This window comes from Gossypium hirsutum, chromosome D12 (genome assembly GCF_007990345.1).
Source record: "Gossypium hirsutum isolate 1008001.06 chromosome D12, Gossypium_hirsutum_v2.1, whole genome shotgun sequence".
NCBI classification, from domain to species: Eukaryota; Viridiplantae; Streptophyta; class Magnoliopsida; order Malvales; family Malvaceae; genus Gossypium; species Gossypium hirsutum.
In genome coordinates, this window is record NC_053448.1 from 59,835,800 (window position 1) to 59,846,013 (window position 10,214).

The 10,214-nt window shown below is 34.3% G+C and overlaps 1 protein-coding gene across 1 annotated transcript; it reads left to right on the forward strand.

Moving 5' to 3' along the window:
- The first annotated feature begins 4,294 nt into the window (after positions 1 to 4,294).
- On the forward strand, positions 4,295 to 6,072 carry LOC121224354 (transcription factor MYC2). Its single transcript, XM_041107517.1, has one exon. It carries the CDS (start codon positions 4,491 to 4,493, stop codon positions 5,916 to 5,918), a length of 1,428 nt encoding a protein of 475 aa, XP_040963451.1. The 5' UTR covers positions 4,295 to 4,490; the 3' UTR covers positions 5,919 to 6,072.
- Positions 6,073 to 10,214: the final 4,142 nt, after the last annotated feature.

Sequence of the window (10,214 nt, forward strand, 5' to 3'; positions counted from 1 at the left end):
CTTACAGTCAGTCGATTAATCCTAAAAAATTGGGGGTATTTTTAACTCCAATACGAACTTTAATGACAAAATAAACGTAAGCTCAATTTGGGGAGTTTACTTGCCTCTTGATTATGAAAGATATCTCGATCTTCCCTATAACACCCCAATCCACGTAGGTCAACTGAAGTGTTACACATATAGAAAACAGACATGCATAATTTGATTTTTAGTTCAACTTAAATACATATTAACTTAACTAGGTGACCTCAGAAAACTTCTACAAAACACAAGTTTATTTAAAAATATACACCATAGAATAAAAGTAAATGGATTTAAATATTTTCGATGAAATACTCTCCTTTGAATAAAATACTAATGGTAACGATTACTTATAAAACATTCTGGTGTATACAAGTAGAAATAATTTTGTAAATGAGAACTTAACAAACTTTAACAAATCCCTCAAGGGGTCACATTCTTATAAAGATGTAATTGAATGAGAAAGCTATTTATTATAGATTAATATTTAGAAAATTTTAACATGCCGCCCCCAAAACATATGCATGTTACAAAAAAAACAAATGAAGCCTACTGTAGAGAATGCTTCTTTTGGCTTAGTCCCTTCAAGAAGCCCATAACAAAGATCACCTGGAAGGAAGGAAAGAAAATGGGTAAGTTTAAAATAACTTAGTAAGTTCCACAAAGGAAAACTCAACACTTAAATAAGAACAGATTCACACTACAAGTTCATAACACAGACTAATACATTAGACTCTATACGCTGAGACATATGGGCGTATACTCTTATCTCATTGGCGAACACTTAACCTTGGCGTATAACCTTTCGAGCATACCCACATATATAGAGCATACCATCTTTCATGAAATTGGGCATACACTTATATCCTTTCCCCTACATAGCACTAAAACTTAAACAGAATTGATGCTTCTGCGTTAACATAATCTTTTTTCATAAGTACTTTTGTATCACAACCTCTCTTTAGGTGAACTCATACTTACTTTCAAAACTTATTAGGGCGAGTTCAATATATCCCTCATCATTTCTTAATGAATACATTATGATCTCGATACGTCAATAGGAATCAAACATACTTCCTTAATTATTAATCATTCTTTTCATCTCAACTGATATATGCATCACACAAACATACACAATATCGTATTAGCTTATTCCTTTCAATACAAAATATATCTTATAACAAATACAGAGACAAATTGTCTTACTACTTCATAACCTTCCTTAGGTTGACCTCGAATTTTACATATCAGAACAGATCTTTTGTATCATATCATTTCGAACACCTATGTATTCTTGTGAGTTCAGGGCTATTTGCTATGGTTAACAACTAACATGTCCTATAGTAGGCAGCACCCATAACGTTAGGCTAGTTAGCAACTAGTATGCCCTACCAAAACTTAACACCCACACCAACTTGTTAGTAACTAACATACCCCACCAATGGTCGCCAAACTATTTAACAACTAACATGTCCTACTAGTGGCCTATCATATATCCCTATCTGGTTAGCAATTAACATGCCCTACCAGTGGTCACACATTTCTGCCATTCTAGTTTGCAATTAACATGCCCTACCAGTGGCTCATCTTATCCGGATATTGAGTTCATATCCGTAAGGAAGTCATTTCTATATCATGCCACGATTATGCATATATAACACAGGCAATTACATAAAATAGAACACAACATAGAAAAGAATCACATGGTCTGGATCCTCATAGATGATTTTAAGAAAATTGTTATTTTATCACTACTACCGCATGCACACCTCTTTCTTTCTTTTTGATAACTTGTTACTTTTTTTCCCACGAACTCCTCTTAACAAGATTTCAAAGTATAACATAGCAAAAGAAAGAGAAGGAAAAACCCCACTACAAAGGTTTTCACTGATATTTATATCTCACAGCTTCCTCACTTAGGGATAATATGTGGCTAACATGCAAGGCTAACTCAATTCTATCCTAACCAACATAATTATTATAGGTCATTATACATAAAAAAATAATCATAAAACTTTGGTATTTCTAATTGGATCCCAATTAAAGCACAACTAGAACTGAATAGAAATTACATGTGCACAAACAAACAATATTTACATCCACAATCCCACAATCCTTTACTGGCTTACATAAAGAGAAGGTCTTAACACACAAACTTTTCAAAAGAAACACTGATTGGCGGTTCTTTAAAGTAACCACGCCAAAACAACTTAGACTTCACCCAAAATACAAATCTTAACAGGCTTACCTATAAATTATACAGTCTGCCACACACAGCGTACAACTATACAATTACCACTCTGACGAATAAAACATAAATCAGTCTTACCTTGACTTAAATCTTAGCTAACTTTTAGCACATACAAACCATCAACAAGACTACGTTGGACAGGGTATTACATTCCCTCTTTATTGGACGAAATAAGAAACAAATATTCTCTTTTCTGAGAGAGAAATTGGGCAAATGACTTTGTAATTAAAGGAATAAGTTGTTGAAAGAAGGTAAAGAAATTGTATTGAAAACTATTGCTCAGGATCTTCCTATTTATTGCATAAGTGTCTTTCTTTTCCTTTTCAACATTTGTGATGCCTTACAGAAAATGATGAATTTCCTTTGATGGGGTCAGACATAGATGGTAATAAGAAAACACACTAAGCATCATGGGAAAATTTGTGCAAGCCTTAGAAGATGTGTTGTATGAGTTTCCAAAATTTAAGATGCTTTAATCTTGTTATGCTTGGCAAATAGCGTTGATGGATTATAAACAATCCCAATCCTCTTCCGAGTCAAATATTCAAAGCTAAATAGTTCCCGAATTGTAGGTTTCTTGAATCTAGTGAAGGATTGATTGTTGAAGACTTAGACCATGTTTTAATGATGTATAGCAAAGCTTAATTTGTATTGCATGTTGTTGGGTTAAGGCCAATGCAAGATTCAACCCTGTAGTTTCTTTGCTACTACCTTAATATGCAAGACGCTAATGAGCTGAGTTGGTATTTAAGTGTAGCATGAAGCATATGGACACATAGGAACCGATTTATTTGGAATAAAAAAAGATGACAATGTAGTTTAAATTGTTCAATTTGAATATTCTTACACGAGGCTTGGTAGGGAGCTCACACGACGATGACTCGTGTTCAACCTACCAGGTTAAGTTGTTCTACTTCTAAGTAGTGTTGGTGCAAATTGCTAGGTAATAGGTTCAAATGTAACACCGATATGGTTATTTTTATAAGAATGTTGTCACGAGCTAATCGGCTATCATTCATAATGAGAATGGTGATTTTGACAAAGGTCGCACAGGTTTTATCCAAGCAACTATGACTCTAGAAGTTATAAATGATTGTTGTTTGAGAGGCATTGCTTTAGTTGAAGTCGTTGCAAATTGAGAGAGTGATCATTGAGACGAATTGTTTGATTGTAGCGCAAGACTTAACGAGTAAAAGCAAGGTTATCTCTATGGTGGGTTTGATTATTGAAGACTGTCTCATGTTGAATGAGTTGGATTAGTAGAAACATTGATAAGACCGCTCATGCTCCTGCTGTTGCAAGGGTAGCTTTATGTCATGCAAATCCTTATGTTTAGAATTCTTCTCTTAGTTGCATGTCTTCCATTCTTATTTAAGATGTTCCTACTTTTTTATCTAATGAGTGTATAGTATAAGCCATTAGCTTAAGAAATTAATTTTCCAATCCTTATTTTGGGTGGCTTTGTTTGTTTCCTTCCGATTTGGTAATAATCTATTTTCTTCTTTCCCTCGAAAAAACAAAGGCTAGGGAGAGTTATTTGAATAAATTAACAAAGTTGAAGAGCTAATTTAATAGATTAACATTTGTACCAAATATTAAAACAAGGTAGTTAATTGGGAGTTGAGTTGGGGTTAAAGGTGACACGATAAGCAGAATAATTAACAAAATATGGATGGGAATGGTCCTAAATCTAAAAATAGTTAAGAATCGTGGGAAATAGAAAAAAGACAAATAAAAGATGATCACGAAATCGCCCCGTAATAACTGGTGTGAATTAAGTTAAAATCATGAGTGGAGGGGTTAAGACGCCAACAGAAGCATCGCAACTCCACATCAAATAGAGTAAACCATCCATGCGATAAAGAACAAAAAAGAAGAAGAAAATTCAGACCGGTCATCATCCTTATTTGGAGAGAATCTGGAACAGGAGATTTCCACGTGATAATGATGTCAAGATTTGACTGACAATAGGACCATGAGGTTGATGGTCCTTTATTTCCCCGGAAAATTATACTTTGTTTTCTCCAAAGCACTTCACTTATTAATTATTGTTTTCCTCTTTTTTCTCAGCTGCTCCATGGGGTTTATAGCCACCTAGTGACGACTTTGATCATCACTCTTTTTCCTCTTTATTTATTCTTCTTGCTGCTGAGTCCGCTTTGGTTACTTTTTCTTTTTTCTCTTTGAAAAACAGTAGTACACACTATCATATTCAATAATGTCTTCCTCTTCTTCGTCTTCTCTTATTACCTTAGGTCAAGATGCCTCACCCACTTTGCAACAACGCCTCCATTTCATCGTCCAAAGTAGGCCTGAATGGTGGGTATACTCCATTTTCTGGCAAGCTTCAAGGGATGTTGATGGTCGCGTTGTTTTGTCATGGGGCGATGGCTATTTTCGAGGGACCCGAGATGGTACGGGAAAATCCATCAATAGGCTGAGCCCTTCCAAATTGGGGTCCAGTTTCGAGAGGAAAAGGTCGGGAAAAGATCAGGTGCAAGCTTATTTTAATGAAGTGATGGACGTGGACCGAATGGTAGATGGCGATGTGACTGATTATGAGTGGTACTATACCGTATCCATGACCCGATCATTCGCTGTAGGTGACGGGATTCTTGGGAAGGCTTTCGGATCAGGCTCCCATATTTGGTTGGGTGGAGACCATGAACTCCAATTGTACCAATGTGAGCGTGTTAGAGAAGCTCGAATGCGAGGGATTCAAACATTAGTTTGTCTTCCTACATCCTTCGGGGTTGTCGAATTGGGATCTTCTGATATCATCATGGAAGACTGGGGCACCCTTCAACTCACTAAATCGATATTCAGTTCTGGGATCCACAACAGCCTGGGTTCAAATCAACCTGCCCATGATTCCCAACCCCAAATCTCAACCCCAAGTATTCCTTTTGTTGATTTTGGAATGGTTTCAGGTGATCAAAAGGAGCGGATTCTTGAAGACAAACAACAAGTCGAGCCCAAGAAAGAAACCACAGGTTTAGGCCGTTCGTCATCGGAATCTGATGGGGATTTCGCCTCTGCAGACACCGAGTTCAATGCCGGCGGCCGGTCGAAAAAGAGAGGTAGAAAACCAGGGAATGGGAAAGAATCCCCTATAAACCACGTTGAAGCAGAAAGGCAACGACGTGAGAGACTGAACCATCGTTTCTACGCACTTCGTTCCGTGGTTCCAAACGTATCCAAGATGGACAAAGCCTCATTACTTTCGGATGCAGTAGCCTACATCAAGGAACTAAGATCAAAAATCGATAAACTAGAGGCTCAACTCCTAGTACAATCTGAAAAATCCAAGTTGAACCCCATAAATGTTTTCGAAAACCAAACTACCAAATCCGCATTCGACAATACCATGAAACAATCCTCTACTTATTGGCCAAAGACAGTGGAAGTTGATGTGAAGATAGTAGGATCCGAAGCCATGATTCGGGTTCGAAGTCCAGATATCGATCATCCAGCTGCACGATTGATGGATGCACTTCGAGACCTAGAGCTACCAGTTCACCATGCCAGTGTATCAAACGTCAATGATCTTATGCTACAAGATGTTGTTGTCAGAGTCCCTACTGGAATATTCATAACCGACGAGATGCTTAGTACTGCAATCCTTCAGAGATGCACGTTGAATTAGGTAGCTAGCTAGGTAGCCCTGCAGTGAGATGCACTTTTTCTTTTTTTGCCTTCTTTTGTTTTTTTGTTTGATCAATGTTTCTTTCTTGTTTTATTCGTGCATTAGTTATTTAACATTTCCTATATATGTTCTACGTATAGATAGGTTTCTATTACAACCTGCTTTTATCAGATTTCATCATTTCATTGGCTTTAAACAGCTTTGCTATATGCATGTTTCCTCACAAACACAAACACTGGGGCTTGAACAATGTGGAAACTGGCTACAATATAAAAATAATTACTAAACTTAGGAGCTAACTTGAATTTTAATTGTCGAAGTTAAGTTCCAAATAAAAATTTAAACACATAAGATAACATCAATTACACAGCCTGAAATCCAGGCCGCGATTAGACTGTGCTTGATGATGATCACTTAAATTAGTCTTATAATTTCATATATGGTGAAAGCTTTATCCCTCAAAACAATAAACCTTTTTTTAATAGGGAATTATAGGTTCTTTTGGAGATCGGCAGATTTAGGGTTTGAGATATATAGCATACAAGAAATAATCTCCCATTGAGTTAGTTTTGGGCTAAAACTATCAAGAAATTGCATGCTGAAGTTATTTGAGGGGATATTTCATGTGGGAATTACATAAAAATAACCAAATATCATTGAGGAACACAACTACGAAAGAAGAAGATAAACGATCTAGCTATTCTTTTTAGAGGAAATGAACAAAAAATAAAATCAAATAAACTAAAGTCAACTCTGTAATAGCCCGTTTTCAGAGAAATCGGAATAGTAATTTTGGGACCACAAATTCGAGTCTGGAAGAAAAATTATTTTCATATTATTTCATGGTCTGCATTAAAATTTAGATATCGTATGAAAATTTCGCAAAGAAATTTTACTGGTTATATGTCTAATTGAATTCTAGTAGCTAAAGGGATCAAGAAGCTATGGAATTCAATATTTGAGGTCCTTATATGGCAAATAGACCATTAAGAGGAGTCAGTAGATAAGTATGATGATTCATTAATGGAAAACTAAATAAAAAGGACAAAATTGGAAAGTGAAATAGTAAAAGATGATAAAGTAATTAAATATAAAAATATCATCATTTTATATCATCTTCCCCAAATAAACTTAATTGGCTCAATCAGGTGAGTATTCAAGTCTCGTTTTTAGTAATTTTTATGTTTCTGAGATCGTAATAGCTTAATCTAATATCTCGGGGATTAATTTGTAAACTTATCAAAGAGAATTTTGATGAAATTGTGATTTAGGGACTAAATTGAAAAGATGTAAAATTCATGGAAAAAATCTAAATTTTATGAAACACATGAGCTGCTATTGTTACATGTAAAAATTAGTTAGGCTTGGAATAAGGATTAAATTGCATGAATTTTATTTTCCGAGCCTAGGGATGAAATTGTAATTAAATAAAAGTATAGGGGCAAAATGATAATTTTGCCAAAGATGTGAATTGAATTGAATTGAATATGAATTGATGTTAAATTCATTCATATAGATCCGGATAGACCAAATACGGAGTTAGAACGAGGAAATGAGAAGGTATCGGATTAGTAGATTACAAATACACGAACAATTGTGAAGAGAAGTTCGTGTAACTAAATTGTATATTTTATATGTTTGAATTGAATTTTGTGTATGTGAATTGTGTAATTTTCATATATGAAAATCAATCACATATCCGACAATGTCCGACAAGTAGTAAGTCTCGTTTGAATAAATGAAATTCGATGGATACAGGGTTCCCGAATTGGTTGTGGTTCTGCATATGTTGCGACCACACTACAGCTCGAAAGAGCATCCCGTTATTAGCTCTCATGAGCATCCCAATATTTGGCTCTCACGAGCTTTCCGTTATATGGTTCTTGTAAGCTTCTCGATAATAGCTCTTCAGAGCATCCCGATTGGTTGTGATCCTGCATGTGTTGCAGACACAACACAACTCTTATGAGCTTCCCGATATACGGCTCTCCGGAGCTTCCCGATTAAAGGTTCTTTCATGAGCTTCCTGATTAATGGCTCTCCAGAACTTCCCGATATTGGCTCGCTTGAACTTCCCGATTATGGCTCTTATAAGCTTCCCGCTATATGGCTTGAAAGAGCTTCCCATTTACATGTTTTCATGAGCATTCATGTATATGAATTGACAGGTTACAATTTTGTACACCTAGAGTGTACTACCCGTGTATCCATCGATATTTTCAATGAATCAAAGGGAAAAGTCCTGACATGAGAAAATATATGAGTTCAAAATGAATTAGTATCTGTATATACATGAAGTAAATGAAAATGATATATGAATACAAGAAGTGAAAAATTATGAACATGGAAACTTGGTATTGTTGAGCTCACACATGTTCCTTGACATTTATATGAATACATGTCTAACATGGTTGATGAGGATATGTGCTAGGGCTTTTGGCCATCTTGCTTGAGTATGCTTTATATGCTTACCTTAATTGTGATTAAATGGTAAGTTAAATTTCATGTTATATGAACTTACTAAGCATTAAATGTTTACACTGTTTTATTTCTTCTGTTTTATAGTATTCGGAAGCTCGTAAAGGTTGGAAGTTGGTCGGAGCTACATCAGACTATCCTTCGGCTCATTTCGGTATATGTAACGAACTAAATTTTGGTATAATGACATGTATAGGTTGAATTGGGCCATTGATGGCAAATATGTGTTTTGGTTATAACTAGCCATTGGAATGACTTGTGATAGATATGTTTTGATGTGTAAATATATGAGGCTATAACATGTTTTGTTTGGTGTGAGTTTAAATGGTTGGTTGATAGAAATCATGCAATGACCCGATAGTCACGGGTGTCGAAAAGTGTATTTTTGAGACTTCGTTACTGTAAATCAAACTCGTAAATATGAAGCTAGTTGTGTGGTTAATTAGGGTTTTGTTAGGTGAATTTGCATGAATTAAGAGAAGTTAGTTATAAGGACTAAATTGCATAAAGGGTGAAAGTTGAATTATAGATTAAAGAAAAATTAATGGGACTAAATAAGTAATTATGCCATTGCTTATAAATGAGGCGGCATAAGATAGATATTTATAAAACTTAAAGTTAAAATATATATTATAATATTATAATATTATATCTTAATTATTAAGTATATATATTATATTATATATTATAATAAGTAAATATAATAAATAAATGAAACATAAAATAAATGAAAGAAAAAGAATAGAAAAAGAAGAACAAAGTATAAGGAAACAGAGAAGAAAAAGAGAGAAAGAAAAAGGAGAAAAAAATTAAGGTTTTCAAGGGTTCATAGCTTAATTGGTAAGTCAATTTAGTCCATTTTCTTGTAATTTTTATCTTTTTAGAATCCTAATATTGAATACTACTTAACCTATGTTGAAATTTTAAAAAATATTGAATTTTTAGATGTTATTCATGTTGAATAATTTAAGTATTTGGGATTAAATTGATAGAATTTTAAGTTAGAAATGAAAAAGGGATTGAATTATAAAATAAATTATAATTTTTGAGTATTGGGGACTAAATTGTAAAAATTTCAAAATTTAGGTATTTGAGTGAAATTAGAGAGTTGAATTTAGTCTAAAGTGGAAATTGAATGAAAATATAGAATTAGTTTTAAAGAAATAAAGTTAGTCTCAGTTTAGGGACTAAATTGGTATTTAGACAAAAGTTGAATAAAAATTGAAATATTCAATGTGAAATTGTATTGTATTGATGAATTTTAATTGTACCGTAGCTAATGTTGTACCAGAAACTTGAACTAAGAAAGGAAAAGATAAAGTCGAAGAAGAGTAGCTCAGAAGTTCTGGTTTGTATTTCTATAATCCAAATTGAATTATTAATTGTTGTATTTTGATTTAAATGTTTATGGCAAGTAAATAAGGTAAGTGTTAGAATCTTTTATATTGAATTGAATGTATGTGAAATTGTGATTTATGCGATAATTGAGTATTGAATAATTATGGCTTTAGAAAAGTGAATTGAAACCCTATTAATTGTATAAGGCTGAGTCGGATATAGATGGCATGCTATAGGATTGGAAGAGTTCAGGGATACTCCGACTTCGAGTCGATGAGACACTGGATGTCAGATTATTACTTCAGATAAATTCAATGAGGTACTGGGTATCAATTTACTTCAACATGACCGATGGGACATTGGGTGTCAACTTATTGCTTCGAATTATCCGATGAGGCACTGGGTGCCAAACTGGTGTGTTTTGGTTGGATCCGTGTATCCGTTCGAGTCCATGTCAGGTTAATAAGGGTTATTGAATAA

Coding starts and splice junctions, on each gene's coding strand:
- LOC121224354 (XM_041107517.1), top strand. CDS start 4,491: ATGTCTTCCTCTTCTTCGTCTTCTCTTATTACCTTAGGTCAAGATGCC.